The 14,437-nt window shown below is 34.2% G+C and overlaps 1 protein-coding gene across 1 annotated transcript; it reads right to left on the bottom strand.

The window, feature by feature from the left end:
- Positions 1 to 1,723: 1,723 nt before the first annotated feature.
- LOC107629497 (putative arabinosyltransferase ARAD1) lies at positions 1,724 to 5,722 on the bottom strand. The gene is made up of 3 exons (XM_021117632.2): positions 5,468 to 5,722; positions 3,987 to 5,230; positions 1,724 to 2,472 (listed from the first exon to the last, which is right to left on the bottom strand). The coding sequence occupies exons 2-3, from the start codon at positions 4,941 to 4,943 to the stop codon at positions 1,951 to 1,953; spliced, it is 1,479 nt and encodes a 492-aa protein (XP_020973291.2). The 5' UTR covers positions 4,944 to 5,230; positions 5,468 to 5,722; the 3' UTR covers positions 1,724 to 1,950.
- Positions 5,723 to 14,437: the final 8,715 nt, after the last annotated feature.

Genomic DNA, 14,437 nt, shown 5'->3' with positions numbered 1-14,437 from the left:
ACATATTTGATTATCAAGAACCAACGTATTATATGACTCTTGTGAAAATGTAATCACTTGTTATCACACTTAGAAAAATATTTTATTCTTTTATTAAATATTTTAGGAGTGTCTGTGTCATATACAATAGTAGATAACCGAATGACAATCTAAAATTCTTTGATGCTAATACAAGTTGTGCATTGGCAATAAAATAAAAACTGAGAAGGGTGCTTGGTGGTTGAATAATTTGAATTAGGAAATTATACAGAGAGAAGGATAGATCATAGATGTCATTCATTGGCATATATGCTTTGAAGATATGGTACAAGGGACATGTCAGCAAATGTCATATGACGTGGCAGGCTAATAAAGTGTTTCTTGGGAACTTTGTTTGGTAAAAGGAGCAAGGCAAATGATAGGGATGTGGGGAAACTGAATGAAAAGATACTTGGCTTCCCAAGAATGTTGTTCCAATTTTAACTTTTGTTCAAACCTGTCAGAGTCTTCTAAAACAGCCTTATATATTGCTTCTATAGATTACCATGCTTATGATTGAGGTGAATCTAACACAGTAACACTTCCCTACATGCTCTGGGCTGCTTCTGCTTTATGCTTTTATTCTTCCAAATCCCACAGAAGATAAAACTGCTGCAGGGTTTGCTATTCTTGCAGGCCAAGGCCATGAGCAATAACTGCAAATAGGCAAGTTACTTAACCTCATACACCATTACCTCCTCACTCCTCTTCTCTTCTTTTCCTTCATATTCCACCACAGCATAAACCAAACATGATTCTCTATACTTTCAGAGGATTCTTTATCTTAGTTTGTGTTATTGGGGTGTTAGCTTCTCAACCATGCATGGTTTCTGGCCTGAGAAGCCAAGATCTTGCTCTGAAATGGGATAAAGGGCGATCACGCATCTTAAAGGCAGTTACGGTGGAAGATTTGCAATCCAAGCTGGATGTGGCACCTGCTCCTTCAATGACCTTTGATCCTAATCAATCAAACAAGAGGACAGTTAAGAAGGGTTCAGATCCCATTCACAACAGAAGTTGACATGCCATGAGCAATGGCTACTGAGCTTTTCCCAAATGCAAAGACAAGACAATTGTTCTTTGCTAGCCTTGTTAACCGTTTTCTAGGGGAGGTTCGTTGGTTTCCTACGTTCTTTTTCTCATTTGTTTTTTTTTTTTCTTTTACTTCTATTATCTGTCAGGTGAAGAACTGCTGCTGAATCTAAACTTTGAGGCATCATTTCTGTTAGAGTAGAGAAAACCATAGGTATTGACCAATAGTTGGATAGTGTGATGACTGATGATATTGTTAGATCTGAAATTACAGAATATAGCGAAATTTTCATTTTCTCTCTCTTTCTTTTCTTCCTTTTCTAAATATGAAAGGAATATATATATATATATATATATGAATTTTGCTCTAGTGAAGCCGGCACTTGTTTGTTCCCAACTCATACTATTGTGTTCCTACCCTGCATATGCACAATGCGGTTCCCATCTCCGAACGGCTTATTTAGCAGCATTTTACTCCCATACTTGTTCCATGCAATTCCCATGTGACATCACCTCACATGGAAAATGCACTTCTTGATCATCAGTTTCACGACTAATACCGACTCCAGAGGGAGAATAATAAGCACTGATCATTTGTAAATATAGGAAGGTATCAACTTTTTTTTCTTTGGTAATTTGCCTAAAATTTTGAGAGCAAGAGAAAGGGTATATACTCGTCGAGTTAAAAAAAAAAATAATAAGACAAAAAAAAAATAATGCTTTTCCCCCATCAGCAAGATGGACTATTCAGTGAAATACAGAGACAAGGGAGAGAAGGAGGCTTTTGACAGCGGCCTAAAAAGGAAAAACGAAACTAGATCTCCGTGACTCTGTCTCTCCTATTGGTATGTTGAGTAAGACCAAGGTCAGAAAGTTCAAGCACAAGAAACTCTCTGTGTTTCAGTCGGTCTTAACTGGAAGTTGAGATCTCCGGTATCTGTTCTTCCTGTGCAAATCGAACTTCACTGAAGAAATCTTACGTGCAACATCCTGCCAAATCATATTTACTGCATCCCCAGGCTGGGATGGATATTGATACTCAAAGTGATGCGTGATATCCTTCAATATTTTCCACATCTTGGTCCACTCCTCGCGCTTGATTGAATGGAGGAGATTCAGCAGGAAACCTTTCTTTATAGCATCAGAGGCACGGACAAAAATGGAAAAATATGAGTAGTTCAAGACATCTTCAAAGGGTAGCTCGATTTCATCGCTAATGATCACAGGAACACAGTGGCTTACTATTGCATCAAAGAGGCGATTGGAGGACGGGGTATCCCCAGCAATGTTCAGGCAGAATTTTGATTGGGACATTCCATGGCTTGCCTGATTGATTCCATTTCCTCCTATGCTCCCAAATGCAAAATGCACATCTTTCTCATCTTTTAGAAGGTAATACAGCTCTTGGCGAATAGCTCCTCCCTAACATTTCAACATTATGTTTTAATCAATCAAGATGAAGACTGACTGATGTGACTGATCTCGAAACAGTATGATAAAAATTGATAATATTGATGGAACAAGCTTCTTTGTTGCTGTTGATGATGGGGTTATAAACTAATAATTATGATGATGTAACAGCGCCAAAAATCACATCATTACAAAAATTATCAGAACAGCAATCTTAAAAATGTGTTATAGTATTCCATCAGTTTGATCCTAAACCATGCCTATAGATGTCAAAGAAAGATAACTCAATAAAATAATCCAGAAAACAACCATTCAAGTTCTTTCTCGACAATTCTCATATTGGCAGTACAAAAATGTAATAATCTCATGCACAAAATCAAAATTGAAGGCTGTCACATATGCTATAATGATCCAACCTGTGCTGATTCAAGCTCTATGTGTCTGCATATGCATTTAATGTTTCACTGAATCAGCTTGGTCACACTACTATTGCTTCTCCATTGCTTTCTTAGATTCAATAGAACTAAACTACCAGTGGAAAATGATGCATATTTAGATGGAAATAATTTGCCTATAGTCTACATCTTGAAGTATACGAAATGAAGTAGAAGTGCCACCAATTGTTGACAGTTGAAGTTTATTACTTATTCTTTAGTTGATAGTTTAAAATGTGAGAGAACAAGGGCAAACAGATTGTAGCTAAAAGGGGCAGCATAAAAGGATGCATTTGTTGGCATTTTCATTTTCAGTGCTGTTTTTCTAGATTTTGTGAAGGAAAAAAGAGAAAACAATGAAAGCAATAAAATACTCTTTTCTGTGTTCATCTCCTGTTCTCACTTTTCTTTCACAAAATACTGAAAATTAAAAAAAAATGAAAATAAAAACACAAACCAAATGCACTGTAATATTTTTTATGCATCAGTTGTTTATGCTCATACTAGATTTCTTACAAACTGGGGGGCTTTTAGTTTTTAATTATTCCTGTTGCTTACTTGTCCTGTTTTTGAGTTAGACTTAGAGGGGAATGAAGGAAAAGTAGGGTATAATATATACTTTCCCCTTGTTTGGGAGTGTTGTGAAAAATTAAAAAGAGATGTGAGATTTTCCATGAATCCTCAAAACACTCCTCAAGTTGATATGAGAATTTCCTTAAAATGGGGGATTTGGTAAACTGTCCATATTAAACATCCACTTAAGGGTAAGGTTAAACCCTCCAATCTCCCTCTTTCCCTTATCCTTTCTTGCTGTTTGATACCTTCCCTTTCCTTTTTCTAATTACTCCAAAACAAAAACTATGAACCTAAAGCAACTTAACATTATATGCCAATGCATAATAAAATATAACAGGCATTTTCCTATCCATGAATGAGCATAATCAACTACCAATTAAGTCATGAATGTAGTTATCACTTGCGAGTAAAAGAAGGGAATGGAATTGCATCAAAAGCCAATGCTAGAATATCCTCTTTTCATAAAATAAACCAGTGATGTTATATATAGGTCACATGAGTGTAGTAGGAACTCACATCTTTCCTGTATATTGCACCCTGAAAATACACCAGCGTGGGGCGTTCATTGTATGAAGCTGATTTAGCTCTTGGTACGGTGCTTACTAGATGCCTATAGGGAGCTATTATATCTTTCTTCACATTTGCTAATTCAACAGGGTACCTTCCAAAATCGGCAAGCACAAGCATAGCAGATCCCAATTTTTTCCTTGCGTCTAGCAGGCTGTTAGGATGGTGGGCTACAATTAGATGATCCTTCCCCCCCGAGCGCTTCCATTCTTTCCGGCCCATCAGAAACCTTACCAACTTGTCTTGCAACATCATGTTAACACTAACTTTTTCACCTTCACGGAGCTTGGAATGCCGATTGTAACTCAAAGATGAGAAAAATGGCACAAAAATTACATCTGCCTGACTTGAATCATGCACTCTAATTGCGGTGTGAGGTTGGTCAGGTTTTGCATTGTTTGATGACAGAAGATCAAGTGTGAGCCAATATTCTATACTGTGCTGTAGATTCAATCCACCAGGATAGTGGGGGATACATTTGAGGTCGTCAATCACTGGCCACGTTTGATTTACACTTCCCTTCCAACCTAATAACCCAAAGTGAAATTCTGGAGGCAAATCATACATGAATACTCTCAATGGGTCAGATGTCACACTCATCTGCTGTCCTAAAGAACTTGTTTTCTGGCTTGAATTTGGAACTCGACAATCGGATTCTCCATGTTTTTGCAACTGAAGCTTCAAGTCTCCGGAAGGGTCATGAGGGAGTACAAGTTTTTCCCTCTTGAAATTGGGCATGAAGTAAAGTGATGTGTTATTGACCAGAATAAGCTCTAACACCGATCTAGGTATCAAAGAATGGCTGCTGAACTGGAATAGGAAAAGAAAAGATACGACCAAAAGGAACATGGAGACGAGCATCAAGCAAAATATAAACCTTGAGTGAATGAGTCCCTTCTCCCACATCTTTTTTATTAAAGGGTATTTATTTCCCAGGCAATGCAGCAAATATAGACAAATGTCAAATCAAAGCAATATCCCAGGCAATGCAGCAAATAGATAGAGCTGATTAAAGGGTATTTATTTCCCCAAACTCACAAAGCAAAGACCTCGACCCATTAATGTTGTCTCAAGCTTCCAAATGCTGATGAAGAAGATCTCCAACATTCGACACGCAAAGCAGTAGCAAGATCCCAGCTTCTTGTGCAACGCATTGATTGATTCAACCAAGAAAGCCTTTGAATCTCAACAACCTATATATAATATACATAATGTTGAGCTTAGTCAAAACTAGTAATAAACAAAACCCAGCAAAAAAAATTAAACTAAACAGAAAAAGTCTCAGCTTTGAGCATTTAGCATTTAGCATTCAGCAAGCAAGCATTTTCCAGGTAACAAGATTGATATGAGAAAGGCAAGAAAATATTTGAGCTGAAGAAAACAAGAATCGAAGAAAAATCGGCATCTGGGTATTCAAGAAAAAAGTATACCCGAAGAGGGTAGATGAAGATGCAGCTCCGCACTCACTCCATCATTCACCGGTGCTCTCGTCTTTGCATTCTAACAACAAATAGTTAAAAAAGATAGAGAGTCAACCTTTACTGAACAGAGGTTTTCTTTCTTTTCTTTTCTGTTTTGGACGGTGAACAGTTTTCTGACTTTTCTCATGCTTTTGATCGGGAATTCGGGATGCAAGGAGGGCCAACGTGTGGAAGATGTCATCAACATTTTATCATAATTTATTTATTTTTGTATTCATATATAATATTCATATTTATTTATGCGGGGATTTATTTATTTTGGGTAATGGTTTTTTGAGGAATTACAATACTCATACTAGGGTGTACATGGGACGGGTAAAACTGGGTTTGATGTGATCCAGATCCAATTCGAAATATACACCGGATTTATTTATTAGACCCGAATTCGTCCCTAAACTCGATGAAACAAATACACTTTCGGGCTATAATTATACCGGGTGAAAATCGGACCGTTAACATTTCATTATGTTGATACCTTCTTGTAAGCTAGCATGTAAAAATATCCAAATTTTCAATACTCCAATAATTATTTAACATGGTAAAATTCACTTAGAAAAATATAACAAGAACCAACCCTTCTTCAAAAATAAAGCTTAACTACAATCAATACTAAAGCATAACCACAATCAATACTAATATTGTCTAATAATATCAAATATTTAAATCAATACAAATAACACAATATTATGCATTAATCTAAAGTCTTATGCATTATAAACATAAAACATTAATTTATAGTCTTATAATGACTAATAACACAAAATATTAAAGTTTACAATACTTAAATTCTACATAAGAATAGTCATGATCAATCACTAATAACATAAAATATTAATTGTGTATGATGACCGGGTCATTGGGCCGACTTTGGGTGACCTGAACTATGGCCTGGACCCGACCCAAAATAATGACCGGATCTATTTTTGAGACCCTTACCCGACCCTAAATCCAATAAAATCACACTAAATTAGTCCCTAAAGTGTTCGGAACCGAACCGAACCTTCAAACCGAACCAGATCATGTGCACCCCTAACTCATACAATAATCTACAATCCTCCTACATAAATACTAGGCAAAGTATTTGATGGTACACTCGTGCATTTGAATATATTTAATTCAAATATATATAAGGATTTGATGGAACTATCAAATATATTTAAAAAATAGTAAATAGTCATTTTAAACTATACAATATTCGAACGCTGACAATTATAATTAAAATTATATCTATATAAGATAAGTTTTATTTGATAAAAATAATTAATTGTTAAATTTTTATAATAATTTTATAAATACTCATATCCTTTTTTCTTTCTTTCATATTTTTTCATAACCACCATTATCTCTACTGCAATAATATTTTCAGACTAAAAAATATTTTCATATTCAACAACCTGTAATTTAAAATTTATTGGCGACGACTGCAATAACAGCGTCAAAGACAACAAAGGTGTCTGTTTCTCTTTTATGCTTTCTGCTTCGCAACCCCTCTCTCTCGCGCTTCCTGTTGGATCCAACGGCGGCAGTGGCGACCTTCCTTGCCGTCACACTCTCCTTCTCCTCCTTTACTTTCTTCGTTCTTTTTCTCTGACTTTACTGTCTCTGTTATCCCCCGTTTCCCCCTCCTTCTCTCCCTTGCTCGTCACTCTCTTTCCTTCATTCCTTCATGTCTCTCTCTTCCGTAGTGACAAGGAATAGATCTAGATGTACTCTCTCTCTCTCTCTCTCTCTCTCTCTCTCTCTCTCTCTCTATTTTTATTTTTTTTAGTTAGAAATCGTTGTCTTCAACATCGTCGTGTTCATCTTTTCGTGGTTGAAGACGGGACAGTATCGTCGCCAACGTCGATGTCACCGAAGAGGATCGAGACGGAGATATGGTTGTGGGCAGTAGGTTGGGCGGGTGGCTCCATAGAGCTTCCCACCAGAATACAGGTAGGTTGGTTCTTGAAACTCTAATTACAGAATTTGAATCTGCAGTGGTTGTGGTAAGATACAACTATCTGAGAAAGGTGGGAGTTTCGAGTAGATCTGGTGAGATGATAGATTTTGCAGCGAAAGTAGTGGTAGTTATGGAAGGAAGATAAAAAAGGAAGAGAAAAAGAGGGAATATTTACGGAATTGGTCATTTTTATCTAACAAAACTTATCTTATGTAGGTGTAACTTTAGTTTCAATTTTTCATAGTCAATTTTATCAGTTTCTAAATCTTTCGTGGTCAGAAATGACTATTTACTTTTTAAAAAATTGTCTCAAATTATTTTTTTATATTTACTAATGAGCAATAATGTTTTTAAAAAATTAGTTTTAATCTCAAATCCAATTAAATCCTTTTGTTTTTTTTTTTTTGTGCTAAAGGTCTCCTCCTCGGATTTTTGTGGTCGCTTTGTTATTATATCGTTTTTAATCAACATCTCCCAATCATCACTCTGTATATAATTTTTCATTTTTGAGATTTTCTGCTATCAATTGATGGCCTGTAATTTGATGTCTAACTGTCATCGCAGCATCTCCATTCTTAATTTGTTATTAATTTAAATTATTATTTTATTATTTTAATTTGTTGGTTAGACAATTCAAATATTAATTATATTTTATAATAATATAGTGCAATCGTAACATCTCCATCTTTTTCTTCTTCATCTTCTCTTTCTTATTTCATTTTTTCAAAATTCTTCTTGATATACTCAAATTTAACACAATTTCTGAGTTCTGTAGATTCTTTACCATTATTCTCTGCTTCGCTTTCTTTCTGAGTTAATTGTGTCGCAATCATTATGTAATTTTGCTTCATTTTTGAGTTAATTGTGTCGCAATCATTATATAATTTTGGTTTATTTTTGAGTGAATTAAGCTGTATTTGGACTCGTTGTCCTGCTCAATTCAAAATTCTTTCTCCTCACCTTCTACAGCAATAATAGCAGCAACAAAAGAATGACGATGAGGAGAAAACATGCGAAGGAGAAGGAGAAGGAGAATGCGGAAAAGGAGGAGGAGGAACGCGAAGAAGAAGAAGAAGACGACGATGACGATAACGCAAAGTCCCGTGAACATAAATGACTTGGTTGGAAGAATGATATGTGCGCATGTAATCACACTCTTTTTAATAAGAGTGGTTCTTGTTGGTATTGAGTTTACTTGGTTGAACTTAAATGACAATATTGCTTAAATGTGTAACAGATCTGATTTATAAAATATTATCTTAACCATTTCCTAGATCCTACTGCTTAATAAAAATGCTAACTGCTACTGGTATTTTGGACAAAAAGTCTTCGAACCCAATAAATCAGCCAACGATAAATATTAAAAGAAAATATTCAAAATAAAAAAGATTAAAAGCATCTAAAATTTTAATTAAAAAAATTGAAAAAGAAATAAAATAAAATCAAATCAATTTAGAGTATAGAAGTTAGAATTTAAAGTTAAAAATTATATTATAAAAATTATTAGAATAATGACTGATTTAACGACTGATTTAACGGGCCATTAAATAAAAAATAATGCTAGTTTTTAACCAAAGATGACTAAACATGTGTCAAATAAATTTGATTACTAAAATTTAGTTGCTAAATTGGTTGTTAAATAACAACTAATTTTAAGAATGTCAAATTCGTCACTATAGCAATTGATCATTAAATGATGACTAATTTTTTCAATTGCTATTGGAAGAAAAAGCTTTATTTTCATCCAAATTGAATTGATCTTGAGATAAGAACAAGTATGCATAAAGTATCTCAGTAAACAAAAGAAAAAAATTATGTAAAAAAAAAAAAGAAAGCAAGTATAGCAAGTAAACAATGAAAAAATGAATTATATTCGTACACTGTATTTTTACACTTTACATTGATATATATATATATATATATATATATATCCAATAATTAAGAGTCCAAGCTTCTGTTATTGTTTGGCTTAGCTGTTAAACTGAATTATATACCAAGATTCAAGAATGAATATTAACTATTTTTGATCTTTGTGCATTTGCTATCTTTTACACCCCCTTCAAATACAATAGAGGGCTATTAATCACTTTGAATTTGAATTTCAACCGATCAAAAATGGCTGCTAACAATGGTTTAATCAGAATGTCAACAATTTATTCATTCCCCAAAATGTGCATAACATGAAGTTCCTTAGTGTTAATCTTGTGTCTCACACATGAAGTTTCTTAGTCTTATTGTGGAGGACTGGATTTGCTGCTAACATTACCGTGGACATGTTATCACAGAATATAGTGAGAGCCGTTTGCAGCTTAATCTGCAACTCTTGAAGCAGGTTTTTGATCCAATCGAGTTCAACTTGGCAAGCGGCTAGGTTTCGAAACTATGCCTCCGTTGATGACCTGCTAATAGTGAACTGTTTTCTGCAAAACCAAGAAACCAAATTAGTTCCTAGATATACACAAAAGTCTGAGATAAATTTTCTATCCTCTAAATCTGCTGACCAGTCTAAATCAGCAAACCCATATAGCCAAAAATCACTACACTTGTTGAACACCAAGCTAAGAGTTTTGGTACCTTGTAACCTTCTAATGAGAAAGCAAAAGATGATGCATAAACTAGTTGACCTTACAAACTGCAAATGATATGCCTGGCCTTATTACAGTTACATATTGTAAAGCTCTTACTATGGAACGAAATAGGAAAGAATTTTCAAATTTCTCTGAGCCAATGGACAAGAGTTAAAGGGAGGAGATTATAGGGGTTGGCATGCTAGTGGCAGAACTCATCCCAACCTTAGAAAGCAAATTATCTATATATCTAGATTGAGAAAAAATGTAGCTGATTCGGACGAATATACTGCACTTGTATACCTAAAAAAATGTAATTTTCCAAGATCTTTAAGTGAGAATAAATTATGCAGTTTGTTAATCATCAATTGAACTTTAATAGTATCATTTCTAGTGATGAATATAATCAACATAGCATCATATAAATAATGTAGGTTAGTCCATTCTTAATGATTAAAGAAGTATATGACTTAGTAGTATGAAAACCAAAAGAGTGGAGAGTTGAGCTGAGTTTCATAAACTATTCTCTAGGAGCATGTTTAAGACCACAGAGACTTTTATTTAATTTGTGAGTGAAACCTCATCCTGACCCCTAACAATTTCACAAAATTCTTTTTCGCCCCTTAACAAAAGTATAATCCCATCGCGACCCCTAACGATTAATTTCGTGAGACCTTCTGCCTCCTCTATTAATATCTCTGTCTAGAGCTAACAGATTTTATCTATGTGGACCGTTAAGTTAACAATTTGATCGGACAAATCTTCCCCTCTTTTTCTTTTCGTTTCTTTTCTCCTTGCCTACTCTATGCGAATCAGAATACCACCAGGACAACTTTCCTCTCTCCTTCCCCTCAACATTATTTTTGGCCACCATCATCAACATCGACTACCATTATCTGTTCTCGCTGTACCAACCCACTGTCATTCTTCTTCTTCTTCTACCCACTACCACCTCCTTTCAATTGAGTAATTTTATCTGTTTAAATACTTGAATTTGGTTTGGAATATGGTCTTACGAGTTGTCATTTTCTAGATTTTGATGATTGAGTATAAATATTTAATTAAAGTATCAATTTTTATGTGAAAGAGTGATTTGATGATTATCGGGTGCATTAATGTTTTAATTTATTCGATATAAGGTTCTCCACTTGAAATGCAGATTTAGGATTTAATGTGACACCAAATAGAGACAAGGTAAGCTAGTGAGAGAGGGATTGTGAGGATAACGAGAAGAAAAAGGAAGAGAGGGTACCGGTGGTAGCACTAGGATTGCCGATGGTGATCAGAGAAGTAGGTGGAGAGATATGACTTCGTAGTTTTGGTTCGGTCGAAAAGAAGAATAATGATAACAATGGAGTGGTGCAGCGAAAACAGAGAATGATGGTGGATGTTGGTGATGATGGTGGCCAAAAATAATGGAGAGGAGAAAGAAAGAATGCAGAGAATGGTAGTAGGTGTTGATGATGATTAGGGATCGAGTTGGGGTTATACTTCTATTGACGGAGACTTTGATGGAAAGGCCATAATGTCTATGAAAAATAATGGATAAAGGTCATGATGGGATTATATTTTTATTAAAGGACGAAAAAGAATTTTATAAAATTATTAGGGGTTGGGGTGAAGTTTCACTCTTTAATTTATATACAAGGTGTAGAGAACCTTGTGCAAAGTCTTGAGACTAATGCATGTAAATTTTTTAATATAAAATACCATTTAAAAAAATGTTATTAAAATCAAATTGTCTTAAAATTTAGTTTTAAGACAAAACTATAGTTAGAATAAGTTTTACAATACGTGGTTGACCTTATAAATTAATTAAATACTTTTTGAAATTCAAAATTAGGGGTGTTCATGGTACGGTTCGGCCCAATTCCGAACATTTTAGGGGTTAATTTAGTGTGATTTTATTGGGTTTAGGGCCGGATAAGGGTCTCAAAAATAAACTCGATTATCATTTCGGGTCGGGTCTGGATCAAGGTGAACCCGACTTCACCTGGCCCATGTGCACCCTAAGGGAACTAAAAACGATATATATGTTTTAAATTAATTTCAATATTATGTTATATTGATTATAAGCTTATTGTTTTATTTTTAATCACACTTATTGAATTAGAAAATAGATCAAAGAAACATCAAATTAGAATTTATGGACAAATTCAAGTTCAAATATGGATATCAACTTTTCGATAACAAATTTTTTCTTTATAAATAAATGCATCATAAATAAATTTCTTTATAAATTATTGTTAAAATTTTAAAAAACCGATTTTCACTCGATTTAGACCCAGTATAATTGTGGCCCGAAAATATTTAAATTTCATCAGATTTAAGATCGGATTAAGATCTAAAAAATAGACCCAATATATATTTAAAGCTGAATCTGAGTCAGAACAAACTCGATTTCATCCGACCATGAACACCCAAATTCAAAACCATGTGACTGATGGAACCCTTTCGCCACAAGTCTAACTTTAAACCTTTGAATACTTTTATTAGAATTTTTTTTTCATAGCAACTATTCTTGAGCTTTGTGTATTTGCTATCCTCTACACAATCCATCTAATACATGACCAACAAATGAAAGCTTAACACATCATATAGAATAGACAAATATTTTTGGGTCATTAATATTATGGATTCATCAAGATTTTTCCACAATTACAAGATTTTTGGGTCATTAATATAAAATAGGAACATAAACTATTGAACATTTTTTACACTATGAAATTACTAATGAGAGTAACATTAATAATGAATATAAACATATAAACCATGTAATTGGTGTTTACATAATCTTTACCATTGTTTCAATTCAGAACCCTACAAATGGATCTATATATATACTCTTTCCATACTAAAGAACTGGCGGACGGCGGCGGATAGAGAGGGATGACTGATGGCTAATGGTGGGCGGATAAAATATAAATGTGGTATTGGGAGGAAGAAAAAGAAGGGAGAAGGATCAAAATATTCAAAAAGGAAAATAGAAATAATTTGGTTTATTTGTTTATTTCGCGCTTAATCTTGCATATTCACTGTGTTTTCGTGTAAGGAATCAAATAATAGAGCATGTGTCTAAGCATTTCCCGGTCATCAGGTCATACCGTCATACTAATTGCCAACTTTGCTTTTTTTTTTTTTAATTATATATTCATAATAATATTTATTTTTTTGAGAAATGCTATAGTAAAAACTAAAAAGTGTTTTTCAATAAAAGTATTTTCAGAACACATTATGAGGCCACACAATTAAAACCATTTATGTCTAAGTTGATTTCGGACTCTCAATCTAATTTCATCCCTAGAAGAATTAGTGTAAACAATGGCATTATTATTCAGAAAGTAGATCATTCTACGAGAAGCAAGAAAGGAAAAAGAGACTTGTGATTATTAAAGTAGATCTCAAAAAAGGTTACGACAAACTTAAATGGAGTTTTATTCTTGATTCGCTAAAAGATGCAAACGTCCCCCCTCCTCCGCGCAGATCATTAGCCTCATCGGATGCTACATATCTACTTCTTCCATTTATGTTCTCTGGAATGGTTTTGTTTTTTTTTTTTTTTTTTGAGGCTTTCAACCCGTTGCGAAGAATTTGTTAGGGAGATTCTCTATGCCCTTATTTATTTGTTATTTACATTCAAAGATTGTCTTAGTAAATTAAAAAGCTTATTAATGATAACAAGTAGAAACCTATTAGCTTTTTAAAAATGGTCCTAATTTGTCTCACTTTTATTTTGCAAATGATCTGATTCTTTTTACTAAAGTAGACAACACTCAAGTTAAGGTGATCAAGGAGGCTCTTGAAAACCTTTTGTAGAAGTTATAGTCAAAGCATAAGTTATGGCAAATCTTGTGCATTTTTCTCCAACAACATCCATCATTCGATCAAGAATGAGTTGAGTATCAACCTGAAAATTTTCCTAACTTCTAATTTGGGGAAATATCTAGGTGTCTCTCATCCATGATCACTATAGCCAACATCAGTTCCACTTTATCCTGGATAGAATGATGAAGAAACTGAATAGTTGGAACAACAATATCCTCTCTCGTCGGAAGAGGTACCTTGGCGCACTCTTCTTTCTTATATTCTTAGTTATGTTATGCAAATTATGAAAATTCCGGTGGCTTTTTATGAGAAGATTGATAGAATTTGTCAGAATTTTATCTATGATTCTGATGAAAACGAGAAAAATTCACTCAATCAGTTGCAAGCCTAAGAGTGGAGGAGGGCTCGAGTTCAGGAAAGTTTAGGAGAATAATAAACTTTTTTATGAATCTTGCTTGGGGACTTATTAATAATAAAAAGACTCTTTGGGTTAGGGTACTTGGAAGTAAGTATGGATGTGAAGAAGATTCTATCCTTAAAGTCAGATAAAAAAAGCTAGCAGCTCTAATGCTTAATTGTGAAGGTTTG

This window comes from Arachis ipaensis, chromosome B3, assembly GCF_059453495.1.
Source record: "Arachis ipaensis isolate K30076 ecotype BB chromosome B3, ASM5945349v1, whole genome shotgun sequence".
Classification (NCBI taxonomy): Eukaryota; Viridiplantae; Streptophyta; class Magnoliopsida; order Fabales; family Fabaceae; genus Arachis; species Arachis ipaensis.
Note: the sequence above shows the minus strand (reverse complement) of the source record. Positions and strands in the feature narration are given on the sequence as shown.